At 42.5% G+C, this 15642-nt stretch overlaps 1 protein-coding gene across 8 annotated transcripts in view; it reads left to right on the top strand.

Moving 5' to 3' along the window:
• CUX2 (cut like homeobox 2) overlaps positions 1-15642 on the top strand; it is a 373197-nt gene that overhangs the window by 316877 nt on the left and 40678 nt on the right. For 6 of the 8 annotated variants that reach the window (XM_074297402.1, XM_074297401.1, XM_074297412.1 and 3 more), the window contains 4 exons: positions 4973-5049; positions 9755-9821; positions 13987-14035; positions 15292-15396. In XM_074297402.1, coding sequence (XP_074153503.1) covers positions 4973-5049; positions 9755-9821; positions 13987-14035; positions 15292-15396 — 298 coding nt within the window. The remainder of the gene's footprint in view (positions 1-4972; positions 5050-9754; positions 9822-13986; positions 14036-15291; positions 15397-15642) is intronic. The other 2 variants (XM_074297416.1, XM_074297420.1) reach the window with 1 other exon arrangement.

Here is a 15642-nt window from a genome sequence, read left to right as displayed (position 1 = left end):
ACTTCCCTTCTCTAGGGTAAACATGCCCAGTTTGGCTTTCTATAACATAAGGAGTCAAGGCACTTCATCGCCCTGGTAGCACTCCTCTAGACACCTCCATTTTATCAATGTCCTTCTTTTAAAAAAAAAAAAACAGATTATTTTATTAAACACATTAGGTACTTAAAATATCTGTTTATGGAATTTAAATGGATAAAGAATAATATGCATTTATTGAGAGGTCGCTATAGTAGTAATAGAAATAGTAACAATAGATAAAACTAATAGTAATAGTAGAAATATTAAATATTATTACGTATATCATAGAGCTGAATTGTTTGGATTACTTAAATTCGAGGATATGCCTTAATAAGAGTGTGTATTTGAATGCTATATATATATATGTATATATATATATATATATATATATATATATATATATATATATACATATATATACACACACATACAGTATTCAAATATGCTATACATTATAAAGGTATTGATATATATAAAATTGAGTTGAATGTTTTGTATTCTTGTATTGTATAGGATATATCTACTTTGCCGTAGACTTTCATCATTACCCTCCAAGTCAAAAAGAATCTTTCCCTTGTTAAGAGATCATGTGCTCCTTCCCATCTGTGCCTTTCTTAAACTGTAAGGAAGCATAATATTCCATCTCTGACCCAATCAGGGCAACTCCATGATGCCTCTCTTAATGAAGCAGCCCAAGGCCTCTTCCCTTGGTCCAGAGGCAGAACCAGGGGGCTATGGATGGAGGTTGGTGAGAGGCAGATTGAGCCTTGAGTCTGTCACACAAAAGTTCCCAACAGTCAAAGCTGGAATGGACTGCCTTGAAAGGAGGTGGCTTCCCTCTTGCTGGAGGATTTCAAGTCAAGGATGTATGGCCATCTGTCAGGGGTGCTGTAGAGGCACTAGGGGGCACAGTGGTAAGAGAATGGGCCTGTTACCAGGAAGATCCGAGTTCAAATTCAGCTTCAGACACTTAATAGTTATATGATTCAGAGGATGTCACTTAATTGCTCTAAGCCTCCATTCTCTCATCTGTTAAATGGAGATAATAATAGCATCCACCTCTCAGGGTTGTGGTGTGAAGATAAAATGAGAAGAGTAAAGAAAGAAAGGAAGGAAGGAAGAGAGCGAGGGAGAGAGACAGCCAGAGGGCAGGGGAGGGAATTCTCCTCTCTTGGGAGATTGGGAATCATCAAGGGAAAGGCAGATGACCCTTTGTCTAAAAAGGAAAGTCTTGTACAGTTATGGCTTAGGCTAAATGGATCCCAATATCCCTTCCAATTCTGAGATTCCATAATCACAGAATATTAGTGTAGAAAGGGACCTTAGGGACCATCTTTTGTACTTCTATTCCCAGCTCTTGGCACAGTGCTTGGCAGATAGTAAGCACTTAATAAATGTTCATTCATTTGGCCAGGGGTCCTCAAAGTGTGGTTCACAAACCCTAGGAAGGCCATCCCCAAAACCCTTTCAGGGGTCCTTGAAGTCAAAACTATTTACATCTTAATAATACTAAGATGCTTAAATTTCTAAAATGGTAGATAGCAATAAATAAAAACCACAGAAACAAAAGTTCATCGGCAGGGGTACTATTTAAATGTATAAAGAAGTCCTGAAATCAAAAACTTGGAGAACTATTGATCTGGATGAAATCCCTTATTTACAGAGCAAAGTGACCAGTTGTAGTGTCAGGAGATATGGATTCAGATCCTGATTCTGCCACATCTCTATCTCTCTGTCTCTGTCTCTCTCTCTCTCTGTGTGTCTCTCCACTCTCTTTTCTCTCTCTCTCTCTCTCTCTCTCTCTCTCTCTCTCTCTCTCTCTCTCTCTCTCTCTCTCTCTCTCTCTCTCTCCTCCCTCCCTCTCTGTCTCTCTGTCTCTCCTCTCTCTCTGTCTCTGTCTCTCTCTTTCCCCCCCTCTCTCTCTGTGTCTCTCTCTCCCTTCTCTTTATCTCTGTCTCTCTTCTCTCTCTGTCTCTCTCTCTCTCTGTGTCTCTTCCCTCTCTTTTCTCTCTCTCAGCAGCCCCTCCCACTTCTGGGTGGCTCAGCTTGATTAAGGATTGCTTGACATCCATCCATAATGTGCCTCTTTGCATCTTGCCCCTTCGCACTTGCTGCTGCCCCCTGAGATCGAGAACAAAGGCCAATCCCTTCTCCACAGAACTCTCTAACTATTGAGCTTTCTGTGTCCCTCCGGTCATTCAGCAATCAGTCATCATTTATTAAGCACCTACTATATGTGGCCTGTATTAAGCACCAAGATGCAAAGTCTGTCTTCTCTCATTCTAATCCATCTCCCTTGGAGCCGAGGGTCCCGAGCCACAAGTAGCTTATCAGATCCCAGCTTTTAAAAGCCCCAGAAAAGTTTCTTAGAACTTCCTTTTACCTGTAATAATTATCTTAGCTAACATGTATGTCACACTCTGAGCTTCACTGAGAACTTAGTGTATGTCATCTCATTTGAATTTCATAACAACCTTGTGAAGTAGCAGCTATTGTTATCCCCATTTTGCAGATAAAAAACTGAGGCTGGGAGAGATTAAATGACTTAGCTAGAGTTACACAGCTAGTGTGTATGTGAGGCAGAATTTGAACCAAGCCCAGTATTCCAACATTGCCTCCACTGCTCGATACTTCAAGCCCTGTCCTTGGGTAAAGAAAACAGCTGCTTAGCAGAGACATGCTGGACAATATTGGATTGCTCATTTCAGCCAGGGAGAAACCCATGAGCCTCTGTTCTTTCCTGCCAGCTGCTTGAACCTTATGATCAGCCTGGCTCTATTTTATATGTGCCCTTACAATCCAGAATCTTGGGTCCTTCTGTCTCTGTCTTTGTCTCTGCCTGTTGTCTGTCGGTCACTCTGTGTGTGTCTATTTCTCTGTGTGTTTCTGTCTGTCTGTCTTGATCTCTATCCTTGTCTCTCTATCTCTCTTTTCCTCTGTGTGTGTCTCTCTCTTTTCTCTCTCTCTGTGTTTCTGTCTCTGTCTCTCTCCGCTCCTCTATCTCCATCTCCTTTCTGTCTTTGTTTTTGTCTGTCTCTCTCTTTATCTCTTCTCTCTGTCTCTCTCCCTTCCCTCCCTCTCTCTCTCTCTCCCTCCCTCTCTCTCCCTCTCTGTCTCTCTCTCTCTCTCTGTGTCTGTCTCTCTCTCTCTCCTTCTCTCTCTCTCTCTCTCTCTCTCTCTCTCTCTCTCTCTCTCTCTCTCTCTCTCTCTGTGTATGTCTCTCCTCTCTGTCTCTCCCTCCCTCCCTCTCTATCTCTTTCCATCACAAATTTTACAGAGAGATTTTCTTCTGGGCTGAGCTCCAAGGCGCCCAACTCCAGCCTGGAGAGCGGTTTTTATAGTCGGGGCTATAAACCCAGGGATATAGAGGTTTATAATGGAAATGCTGACAGCACCTTAACTGGGGCATCCCGAATGGTGGGCCCATAATAAGCACATAAATTTGGTAGCATAACTTCTGAATTATAGTCTTAAGTATGCAGTAAAATGGTTACAGAGCAAACGGTTGGAAATGAGGTGGAAGGAGGCAAGTTCGCCAGCCAGGGACAGGCAGTGCTGGAGGCTATCAAGGCCAGAGAGGACCAGGGAGTCTCCTCTCCCAGAAGGCATCAGGAAGTTCCCAAGAGCCCCTGGTCCTTTTTCAAAACTCCTTAGATAAGCTATTATATAAGAGGTAATCTTATGACTAAGGAGCCCATCCCTCCTGAGAATAAAAATATATTGCTAGTCCTAACTTAATCAAACCATATCTAGAGGGTAGGTTCGGGTCCAGGAAACACATTTTAGGGAGGATTTTAGATAAACTGTAGGTTGGACAAACATGATGACAAAGTTAATATCTCATTATAAGCTGGTACAACAAATTGAGGGCTTTGCTTAGAGTCAGGAAAACCTGAAATCGAATCCTGCCTTGGACAATTAATTACTGTTTGACCCAAGCAAACTTTTGTTTGTCTCAGTTTTCTCATCTGTAAAATGGACATAATATTAACATCTGCCTCACAGGGTTGTTATGAGGATCAAATGAATCCAGCATACAGCAAGCACTTAAAAAGTGCTTGTTTCTTTCTTCTCTTAATCTCAGTTTCCTAAACTATAAAATAGGGGTAACAATATTAACTCCTTCATGGGGTTGTGAGGCTCAAATGAAACAATATATAAATGTGATAATATTTATATGTAATATGTAATTGTATATAATATATAATCATATTTAGGTGTAATTATATAATCTATAAAGCACTTTTTAAACCTTAAAGCCAGTATACATGTCATCCTCATTGTTACTGATTTTCATTTTTTAGTATTATTAATAATCATTCATAAAATCCTTACTATGTAATTAATACAGTGAATTGATTATTCATGATCATGAATAATCAATTCACTGTATTAATTACATAGTAAGGATTTTATGAATGATTATTTGTTATTATTTAATTCAGTTGAAGGAATCAGGAACGTTTAGTGTGGAGAAGAGAAGACTCAGGGCCGTGTTAGCCATCATCCAGAATGTAACGGTATGTCATCTGGAGGAGAAGGGATTAGTGTGGTTCTGCTTGGCCCCCAATGGCCAAACAGAGCAGTGGATAAAACTTTACAAAGGTCCGTTTAAGCTCAGTGTCAGGAGTCTCCCTGATGATGAGAGCCATTCCCAGGTGGGATGAGTCCCCTGGACATCCTCTGGCAGAGGCCAGATGACCACACGTCCAGGCTGTCATAAAATAGCTTGGCTTGGAATACGTGATTGTTGGGGTCCCTTCCCACTACAACATGCTAAAAGCAGGACCTGAATCCAGAGCTTCCAGTTTCCGAGGCTGCCTGGCCTCCTCCGTTGTTCTGAATCTCCTCCATAGTGACAGAAGGAAGGTGATTTGCACCCGTACAGTGATCAGCCCCAACATAAGGCAGGGCTCAAACCGATCTGAACCAGGACTGGTCTCTCCCTCCACAGGGGCCTACAGGAAGCACAAATCACTTTGGCCGCTAGACTGGGGGAAGCAGAAGAAAAGATCAAGATTCTACATTCAGGTACTCAAAGGGTCCCCATTCAGACCCCGGGGGCTTGGGCTGGAGGAGTGAACCAGTGCTCCAGAGCTGGAACCATGTAGGAAAAAAATAAAATTCTGCGCTTCTGCAGTGGGAGAGACTCTCAGTGTGGGAACTCCCTCCATATACAGAGGCTTGCCACTCATCCATATCTTTCAGTCATGGAGAGGTACCAAAATGGGCCTCGCTCTTACTCCTGGCTCCAAGGACAGCTCTCTCCATCACACTGCTTTCCTCTACATTACAGATAATCATACAACACATAGTATCATTTTTGTGGGCATTGGACCTGTGATTTCATTGATAGAAGGGACTCCCAGCAAAAAATTCCCTCTCCCAATATAGATGGATAATTCTCCTACAACCCGTAGTCTTAGAGAGATGTCTGAGGACAGTGTTGTACATGGGGAAGTGTGGAGAACATGTTAGAGCCCTAGATACCTTTGAATCAGCTGCAGTCAGGATAAGCAAAAGTCTTTATTCTTGGTCTTTAGTGGTAGAAGTGAAGAGAGAGTGGATGTGTAGGATCTCTGTGACCTCACTCCCTTGTCTCTCTTACAGAAGTGATTCTGGCTAGTCTTCCTGCACCTCCTAGTCCCTCCCACAATTCTCTGTATACACCAAATGATTGGGTCAGCACAGGATAGTGGGAAGGGCCATTTTCCAAGCATATTCTTATAGAGTATTGTCCAATCGGTAATTAGCCTTAAGTGTTCGATTGTCCGACCTCAGTGCATTGACTCAAGAGTTTCAGCCCCTTACAGAAAGGACTCTGGATTTGTCCAAATCCACACTGTACCCCTTACTGCATTGGGGTCAGACGCTGAATCGCTCTGTGGTTTGCTTCCTAATCCATAAAATATTAGTGCTAAATAGTCATTGAGGTCTCTTTTAGATCTAGTTCTATTTTCCCATGACCTTTCTTGGAATCTCAATTTCCCCATCTATGAAATAAAAACTAGATGATCACCAAGATTCCTTTTAGCCTGAAATCTGTGGCTCCTTCCTAGGCTGACTCAATATCCAGTGCCTCTTTGCTGCCTTCTTAGTTGAGATGTACATTCTTAGGATATAACCAAAAAATGGGAGTTAGGAACCGAATATCTGACCGGTATTGAAAATTCCCAGGTGAGTAAATTCCCTTCACCAGTGCAGGTCAGAACTTTCTCTTCAGCTTCTCATGTTAAGGAGCCATTCAGAGTAGAAATGTCAAATGCAGGGTAATCCATTGTTACTCCCAAGTGCAACCAGAACCAGATGAAAATGCAGTTGGGAACATTTTAGAAAATAAATATAAATTCAGTAAAACATAGATAATGTTAATATGTGGTTTTCTAAGTCAGTTTGTAACCATCAGGAATCTTTATGACTGGTTTAGTGGCCCCTATTTCTTATTGAATATGACTTCACTGATCTTGAGCTCTGAGAATTTAAGTGACTTGTCTAGGGTCACACAGCCAGAATTAGCCATAAGGTACCAGATCTTCCTGGCTTTGAGAATGGCTCTTTGTCCCACCACAGCTGCCTTGCCTCGATGATATAGATTGACTTCGGCTTATTCTACTCTTTTCTAACCCCAGGTCCCCAAAACAGCAATCAGTCGACAAATATTTATTAAGTATCTGCTATATGTCAGGCACTGTGCTAAGTGATGGAGATTTAAATACAAACAACAAGAAAATTGGATTTACACATATATATTGTATCTAGGTTATACTGTAACATATTTAATATGTATGGGATTGCCTGTCATCTAGGGGAAGGAGTAGAGGGAGGGAGGGGAAATTTTGGAAAAATGAATACAAGGGATAATTTTGTAAAAAAAAAATTACTCATGCATATGTACTGTCAAAAAAATTATAATTATAAAATTAATTAAAAAATTAAATCTAAAAAGAAATAAGAGATTTAAACACAAAAAGAGAAATTTGGTATCTACCCCTAAGGAGCTTCTAATCTAATAGGGGAAGAGAATAAACAAAAGAAAGCTGGATAGTAGGAGAGGAGGAGGTTTGGGGAGGTACCTGGGTGGGAACATAGTAGAGAAATCTAGAACTCGGTCACCCAGCTGGGAAATGAAGAAAGGGATAGCTGTGCTGGGCCCCTTCCTTAAACAAAGATTTGAGTATCTGCCATGGCTGTTCTAGTTAGAGGGATAAGGGCATTAGGAGGAAGTGTGAGTACCAAGGCTGATTTCATCCTACAAGATGATGAAGTTTCCTAATGAGAGAAGTGTGTGAGTGCTCACTTGTGTGTAAAGATCAATGGCTGGTCACATGGTTGGATAGATAGATGTTTAGATGGATGGATGGATGGTTAGATAGATGATTGAATGGGTAGATGGATGGATGGATGGATTGTTGGGTGAGTAGAGGAGTGGATAGATGACTAGATTGGTGGATATATGGATCATTGGATGGATGGATAGGTTGGGGGATGGATGGATGGATGGTTATGTATATTTGTATATATACATACTTATATCTGTGTACCCATAATTATAAATACACATACAACCTTCCAGGTTGAAAAGAGGATAGATGGATAGATTGATGGATAATGGATGAATCATTGGGCGTATGGATGAGTGGATAGATGAGATCATTGGATGGGTGGAAGGGTTGGTGAATGATGGATCATTGTATGAATGAAAGGATAGGTTGGGGGATGGATGGATGGTTATGTATATTTGTATGTATACATACTTATAAGTATGTAGCCATAACTATAAATATATACACATACAATTTTCCAGGTTGAAAAGATGGTCAGCAGGGGTTAGGATCATAGGATCATAGTTCTGAAACTAGAAAGGACCTCACATGTCATCTAGTCCAAGCTCATTTTATAGATCAGGAAACTGAAGCCTGGAAACAGAAAGTTTGCTCAGGCTCACACAGATAGAAGGACTACAGATCATAGTAGTAGTAGTAGTAGTAGTAGTAGTAGTAGTAGTAGTAGTAGTAGTAGTAGTAGTAGTAGTAGTGATAATAGTAGTAGTAGTAGTAGTAATAGTAATAGTAGCAGTAGTAATAGTAGTAGTAGTGGTAGTAGTAGTAGTAGTAGTAGTAGTAGTAGTAGTAGTAGTAGTAGTAGTAGTAGTTTTTTGAGATTTAGAGATAGAAGTGAACTCAGAGGTAACTAGTCTAACCCCTTTGTTTTATAGAGGAGGAAGTTGAAGTTCATAGAGATTTAAGTGACTTGACCAGACTCATGCTGTGATGGAGGGTTTGGAAAGGGAAAGCAGGGATTTGGCCCCAGATCCCTGTTTGAGTAGAACTAAAGGTGCAAAGCAGCAAATTTAGGACCAATAAAAAGGGCTCTGCTCGAATCAGTCACTTAAATCAATGTCTGAGGAATTCCCCCAAGGGACAAACATGAGGTTCTTTACTCCTGGAAGGCACTGCAGGCCCAATATATGGGGGAAGCTCAAGAAGGAACTAGAGGAACTTGTGTGTAATAGAAAGATTATGGGACATTGAGGAAAATGAGGGATGTTCAGGAAGCCATGGTCATGTCCATAAGCTTCTGTGATGACATCATAAAGGACCAAGCTTCCATGCTTCCCCTTCATGCCCAGGGCTCCTCAGCCTGTTTGTCTGGGACCAGGACCACTGACAGGCAGGGAAGCAGGGCAGGAATCTGTTGCCAAAGGGTGCAGCCGTCCCTGCCCCTTCGTGCCTGAGCACTCAGGCAGCTCTCAGCAGAGTCACACACAACCCAGGGAGACACAAACCCCGATAGAGGAAGCCTCCCAGGTAACCACACTCCCCAGAGCCACTCACTTGTCCTCCTCCTGTCTGTGTGCTCAGCTCTCCCGCCACAGTTTAAGTTTCAATCAGAAGTTCGAACTCTCCTTGCTTGCATTTGCTATCCATGGACAGCCACGGTGTAGTGGCTGAGTAGAATAGAAGGTTTAGAGTCCTTTTTCCCAGTGTGCTCCTCTTTTTCATCCTTTAATTTAATTTAATTTTTAAAGATTATCTTTCTAATTCCTAGTGTGTTCCTCTAAACCTTTGTGGAGGTTTAGAGTCCTGGGTTCAAATCCAGGTCTGTCACTTTCTGCCTATGGCCTTTAATTATTTAGTTAATATTTCATAGTTATTTAATCCCTTTAGATATCAGTTTCCTTATGTGTCAAATTCAGGGATGAGGGAAGGGTTGGGTCAAATCAGAGTCCCTTTCAGCAATCTGGGGTCCCAAAGAGCTGTACTGTTCTCATTAGGGTCATTAGAACCAACTGATACCTTCTTGGTGCTACCCTTCAGTCTTCCTGATTATGGTAACACCATTTCTGAAAAGACTCCAAAATGGCCCTCCATAGAGCCATGAGGGTAGCCTAGTGGGCAGAGTTCTGGCCTTGGACCCAGGAAGAACTGGGCTGAAATCCTATCACAGACAGTGAATCATAAGGTGACCACAAGCCAATCATTTAACAAGTCACTCTGTGCTTCAGTTGGGTTGTTGGGGAAGGGAAGGATTCAGTGATTTCTAAGATTTCTGGATCTGTGGTCCTGCCTACTGGGATGATAAAAGCAGAGAGGATCCCAGAGTAGCAATAAGAGGCTGGCCTCCTGCCTGGAGGGCCCCTTTACAGCCCACCCTGCTCCTCGAACCTCCCCTAGACCCCATGAAAGAGAGGGTTTGCTCACTCACTGTGTCCCTTGTGTTTTTTTTGGATGGACAGCGTTAAAGGCCACACAGACGGAACTACTGGACCTACGGTGTAAATATGACGAAGAGGCAGCGTCCAAGTAAGTGAGCACCTTTGGGCCTCCACATCTGCCTTCTTCCTGGTCTTGTGGAGGAGGCCCGGGGTCCAAGCAATGGGATTGGGTCGGGGCCAGGGACGTCACAGAGGGGAAGCACTTGGAGACCCAGCCCTGCCAGGCTTCAGCCACCCCTTGGGCCAGCATGGACCCCTATGTATAAAAACGACCAGGTGGTCCAGTGGCTAGAACTCATTCAGTTACCTGGCAGATCACTTTACTGCTCTCAGATTCCTCAATGGAAACAATGATAACATCTTCACAGGATTGTTGAAAGGATAAAATGATGCAACAGATGTAAAGTGCTTTGCAAACATTATAATGCTAGCTAAATGTAAGCTAGTTTTGTTATTATTACTTAATAATAATTTCTATTATTATTATAATTATTTTATTATGTAATTTAAATTATATATATATATATATATACATATATGTATATATAATAATTTGGGGTTATGACAGCCCCTAATATGACAAATGTGTCAGCTAGTGCTCTTGCTTCTGGGCCCCCATGGATGGATTCCCTTTCCCTGGTGCCATATTGTTGAGGTCTCATCTTACATTGGACAGAGTTCTAAAAAATCCTGCCTCAAGTCAATCACTAACCATGTGACCTTCACCTTCCTGGATCTCACCTATAACATGAGAGGATGGGTCCCTTTAACTCTACCCCATGATCCCCAAGACTTGCCTCCATCTTCAACCAATCAACAGACTTTTGTTCAAGTATTAATTATGGGCCCAGCACAGGTATATAAGAACCAAGAATTAAAGAATCTCAACTCACAAGGAGCTACTATTGTAATGGGAGAGACATAAAAATATAAAAAGAAGCTAGATAGATACTACAAATATAAAATATCTTCATATTTAGATATATCTATTCTATATCTCGTTGGTCAGCCAATTTTTTAGTCATGTATGACTCTCGGTGACCCCATTTGGGGTTTTCTTGACAAAGACACAGGACTGGTTTGCCATGTCCTTCTCCAGTGCATTTACAATGAACGCAGGTGAAGTGACCTGTCCAAGGCGTCAAGCACATAGCTAGTGAGTATCTGAGGCTGAATTTGAACTCACATCTCCCTAGACCCAGCACTCTTGTCTGCTGCACCATCATATATAGAGATGTAGATGTAGATTTATATATATAAAAATAGAGAGATCTCTATTATAGATAGACTATAGATGCAATTGGTGGATAATATATATGGATAGCATATAGATATCATAGATAGCTATAGATATAGACTTATTAGATATATAATATAAATACAAGAGAGACATTAGAGAGAGAGATGGATGGATGGATGAGTAGATAGTTAGATATAATAAATCAGATAAATAGATAGCTAATATCCAAATATATACAAGGTGGTTATATCCCAAGTGGTTTGGGAGGGAGGATTCCAGTGACCCTGCCAATCACAGAAGCCGAGAGTTTAAAGGGATCTCAATGGTCTTCTAGTCTAATCCCTACACAAAAGGAATTCCCAGCACCACGTACCTCACACAGTCATCCCAAAACTGTCTTCTTCACTGCTGACCCCTAGCACCCTCATCCTGACCCATTGCCCCCTTCAGGATCACATCTTTACTCCTCAATCCCACACTCACCATCTTGCCACACCACGATTCTCTTGCTAAGATGCCAAAACAGACATCCTCAGGAGCGTGGTTCAGGAGCATCCCAGGGCCCTGTAGACTCAGGGTCTAACCAGCGGGTGGATGGGTGGTCCGAGCTGCCTGAGCGTAGCTGGCTCCTCATGTGGTACGCGCACCCACTTTGGAGCATGTTAGGGAAGCAGGAGCTAGAGTTGAGCTGACTCCTTCACTTCATTAAATGTACATTCGCTGCTCTTATTTTTGTTGGGAAGATGCCATCTATTTTTACGAGGCAGGAACATCTCTTGCCTCCCCTTGGCACCCACCAGCGTCCTCCGCTGCCAAACACTTACAGCTGTTCAAATGTTTTGCCAGTCTCACAAACACACGGCAACAGAATTTTCATTCACATTATGCAACACAGAAAGAACACTTAATCATATAATACCAAAACAGATGTTCTTGGATAATTTGATATGCCATTCGTACAACGTGGAGTTGTAAATTATCTTGCTTTTGATCAGGGCTCGAAGCTTTGACTATGGGAGAGTGAGAAGTAAAATGGTCACCGTAGGTCAAGGAGAAAAGGGTCAGGAAACCCAGCCCTTCTGCTTCCACTAGAGCTTACCAGATGCTCCTTTTCCTCCTCCTCTTCCTCTTCCATTTTCACCTCTTTCTTTCTCTTTCATCCTCCTCCTCATCATCATCATCTTCTTTATCTCCCTTCTCCTACTCTTCCTCCTCCCTCTTTTCCTCCTCCTCCTCTTCTTTTTCCTCCTCCCTTTTTTCCTCCTCCTCTTCCTCTTCTTTGTCCTCTTCCTCCTCTTCAAACTCCCTGACATGTGAGCCCACTGTGGCCCCATACCTTGGCCACAAGAGCTGAGAAAATACCTTGAATCCCAAACTCTGGAACGGGGCTTTGGAGGGGACTGTTCAGAAAAAGAGCCATTCAGCCTATGTTATACCCAACCTGATCAATTTTCTGTTTCCTGAATTCAACCCTCCATCTCTTTATCACTATATTTTTGTACAGGTTGTACATCATGACTGAAATTCCCTCCCTCCTCCCTACTGCTTCTTGGGTCTCTGTCTCCTTTCACTTACTATTTTTGTGACCTTGGGCAGTCACTTAAACTCTCTGGGACTCAGGCTTCTCATCTGTAAAATGGGGAAATTGGACTATACCAGACAGCCACCAACATCCCATGCAGAATCATGATGATCTATTCCATCTCCCAGAAATTTTCCTCCTTTTTTTTCCTTGTGGCTCTTCCTCTCAAGGTTTCCCACACAGCATATCTTTAAGTCCTAAGAATTCTGAGAAACAGTCTCTTCTCACCAGCACTACATATTCTGTTGCCAGAACCATAACAAGGGTGAGGTGTCTGGGGCTTTGTTCCAGAGCACTAGAATTTCAAGGGAGCAAAGATTTTAATGTATATACTCTCTCAACAGCTAGAATCCATTATCAGAACTAATTCCCATTCCCACTCAACAAATTTAGCTTTCTTCTTGTTCATTTTCACAATCAGGCCTTATAAAATTCATTTGAAGGTGGTTGTCAGCTCACATATAAGCAATAGCTGTTTATATTAATGGCTTATGCTCCTATTGAACTGTACTTTTCTCGAGGGGAGAGATTCAGTTCAATTTAAGCACCTCTTATGTACCAGGCAGAAGTTGCCATTCTACTGGGGAAGGAGGGGTGGGGGATACAACATATAAACAGGTAAATATAGTCACCATTTATTATTTATTTATAAAAATTTATTTATTTAAAAATATTTATAAAACTCCTATTATATCCCAAGCATTGGTGCCACAGAAATAAAAACAAAAGCAAAAATTCTTGCCTTCAGAGAGCTGAGGATTTGAGGATTTGTTCCTTGGCTAAATTTTGTATCTTCCTGAGCACCTAATACAGGACTCTGCATACAGTAATCCCTCCAGAAATGATAGTTGGAGGGATGTTTTGGTGAGGAGTTGGGGGCTTTTTGCTTGTTTTATGAATAAGAAGGAAGCAAGCCCTTCTTTTAATTTTTTTCCCTGAGGCAATTGGGGTTAAGTGACTTGCCCAGGGTCACACAGCTATTAAGTGTCTGAGGTCAGGTCATATTTGAACTCCGGTCCTCCTGACTTCAGGGCTGGTACTCTATCCACTGCACCACCTAGCTGCCCCCAACCCCATCTTGATCCATCATTCTAGCCAGTTCCTTTTTGTCAGTCAGGGAGGAAAGTTCCCTGTACAGTCCAGTTTCCTACATGGGGCATCAAGCTCAAGTTGGATTCTGCTCCTTCCCTCTGAGCCCCAAGTTAATCTCAGGAATTAATGACAGAATGCCCTCTTTCCCCATAGAAAGAAATCTGTCAACCAGAGGGTGGGCCCTTTATTTGGCCATGTAGAGGGGAGAGATGGTTCCGTTCCTAAAGTCCTCTCTCCTTGCCAGCACTGCCAGTGGGCACAGGGAGGGTGGGCGGTCGGACTGGATCCCTCACTTTCATCCTGGAAACCTTCTTTCACGGCTTCTCTTTTCCGTCTCAGGGCAGATGAAGTAGGAATGATCATGACCAACCTGGAAAAAGCCAATCAGGTAAGAAGACCAAGAGTGCATGAAAGGGCTGATTTCCTTCCCTTTTAACTCCTAATTTGTTCCTGCAAAGCGAGGAAGGGTTAATAGTGGGATAGAAGGCCAGTTGCTACAGAAAATATGACGGAGAAGATAGTATGAGGGACTTGTAATCAAGAGACCTTGCGTTCAAATCTGCCATTGGATCCTTGTTCACTTGTGTCTGACTCTTCATGACCCCACTTGGGATTTTCTTGGCAGAGATACCAGACTGGTTTGCCCTTTCCTTCACTAGTCCATTTTACAAATGGAGAAACTGAGGGAAACGGGGCAAAGTGACTTGCCCAGGGTCTCACAGCTATTAAGTGTCTAAAGCCACATTTGAACTCAGAAAGATGAGCTTCCTGAGTGCCCAGTGCTGGGCACTATGGCGCCACCTAGCTGCCTGAATGTTTCCTGCCGTGTAAAATGTGGGAATTGGTCCATGGGACCACTGAGGTGTCCTTTCTAGTTCTCACTCTATAACACTTGAGTGCTGGACTTAGACTCATGCCCCTGGTTTCTAATTCCTTCTCAGAGTCTTTTGAGCTGTATGACTCTAAGTCATTTTTTCTTTCTGAGTCTCATTCTTTTTTTCATCCCCAAAATGGAGCTGATGTCTTGTCAGAGATGAGAAAACATGAAGCACTGATGGGGAAATGGGTCCACAATGGTCTACTCCCAAAATGCCCAATAAGGATACCCAAATTTTTAGAGCAATGTTTCTCGGGAGTATTATAATTTCTACATAGTCCAATACAAATTCAATCTGGTTCTATCAATTTGGAAATAAAACTGGAAAAATGGGAGTTATGATCATAGCAGCTATATCATAGGCTTGTTCTTTGGGTCAGATGAGATAAGGATTTTGTAGATTCCTCCAAATGTTGGCTAGTATCATTACTATTATTATGGGGAGGTGGGGGCTCAGAGCTATCAAGCCATCAGCACAGTGGCCTCCTCCTTGAGTCTCCCAAAGGAACAAAAGGCAGAGCCACCTGATGAGGGAGAAATACTCTGAAACCTGGAAGCGAGGGAATAAAATAAAAAAGAAAGAAAGAGGAAGCTAACAACCAGAGTGATACTGTCATGGTTCCCACCAGTTCAAGACCCAGGTTCAGAGTGAAGATAAATGAACCTCCTTGTTCTATAACTTTGCATTGCTGTCAGCTGCTCATCTTCTCTCCCCATCCCCCCTCCCCATCCCACCCTTGCTGCTTCTTCCTTCCTCCATCCCACAGAGAGCTGAGGCGGCTCAGAGGGAAGTGGAAAGCCTGCGGGAACAGCTAGCATCTGTCAATAGCTCCATCCGCCTGGCATGCTGCTCTCCCCAAGGACCCAGCGGGGTAAGGATGAGGAGCAGAGTACCAAGGAGGGAGGAACTGCTCCCTTAGCAGTTGGGAGCATCAGGGTGGCTAAAGGGTCATGAATCTTCTGCACATGTTTGTGATTGTCTATCTATGTGTCTTGCAAATGTATCTTTGCCTGGGTCTCCACGTCTATATGTATGTGTGTGTTTAGATTGTCTCTTAAGTGGGTGTTGGTTCATGGCTCTAATCTTTGGCTTCCCTCAGCCACCACCTTCTCCGTGA

This window comes from Sminthopsis crassicaudata, chromosome 1 (genome assembly GCF_048593235.1).
Source record: "Sminthopsis crassicaudata isolate SCR6 chromosome 1, ASM4859323v1, whole genome shotgun sequence".
NCBI lineage: Eukaryota > Metazoa > Chordata > Mammalia > Dasyuromorphia > Dasyuridae > Sminthopsis > Sminthopsis crassicaudata.
The sequence above is the reverse complement of the archived record's forward strand: the minus strand, read 5'-3'. Positions and strand labels throughout refer to the sequence as shown.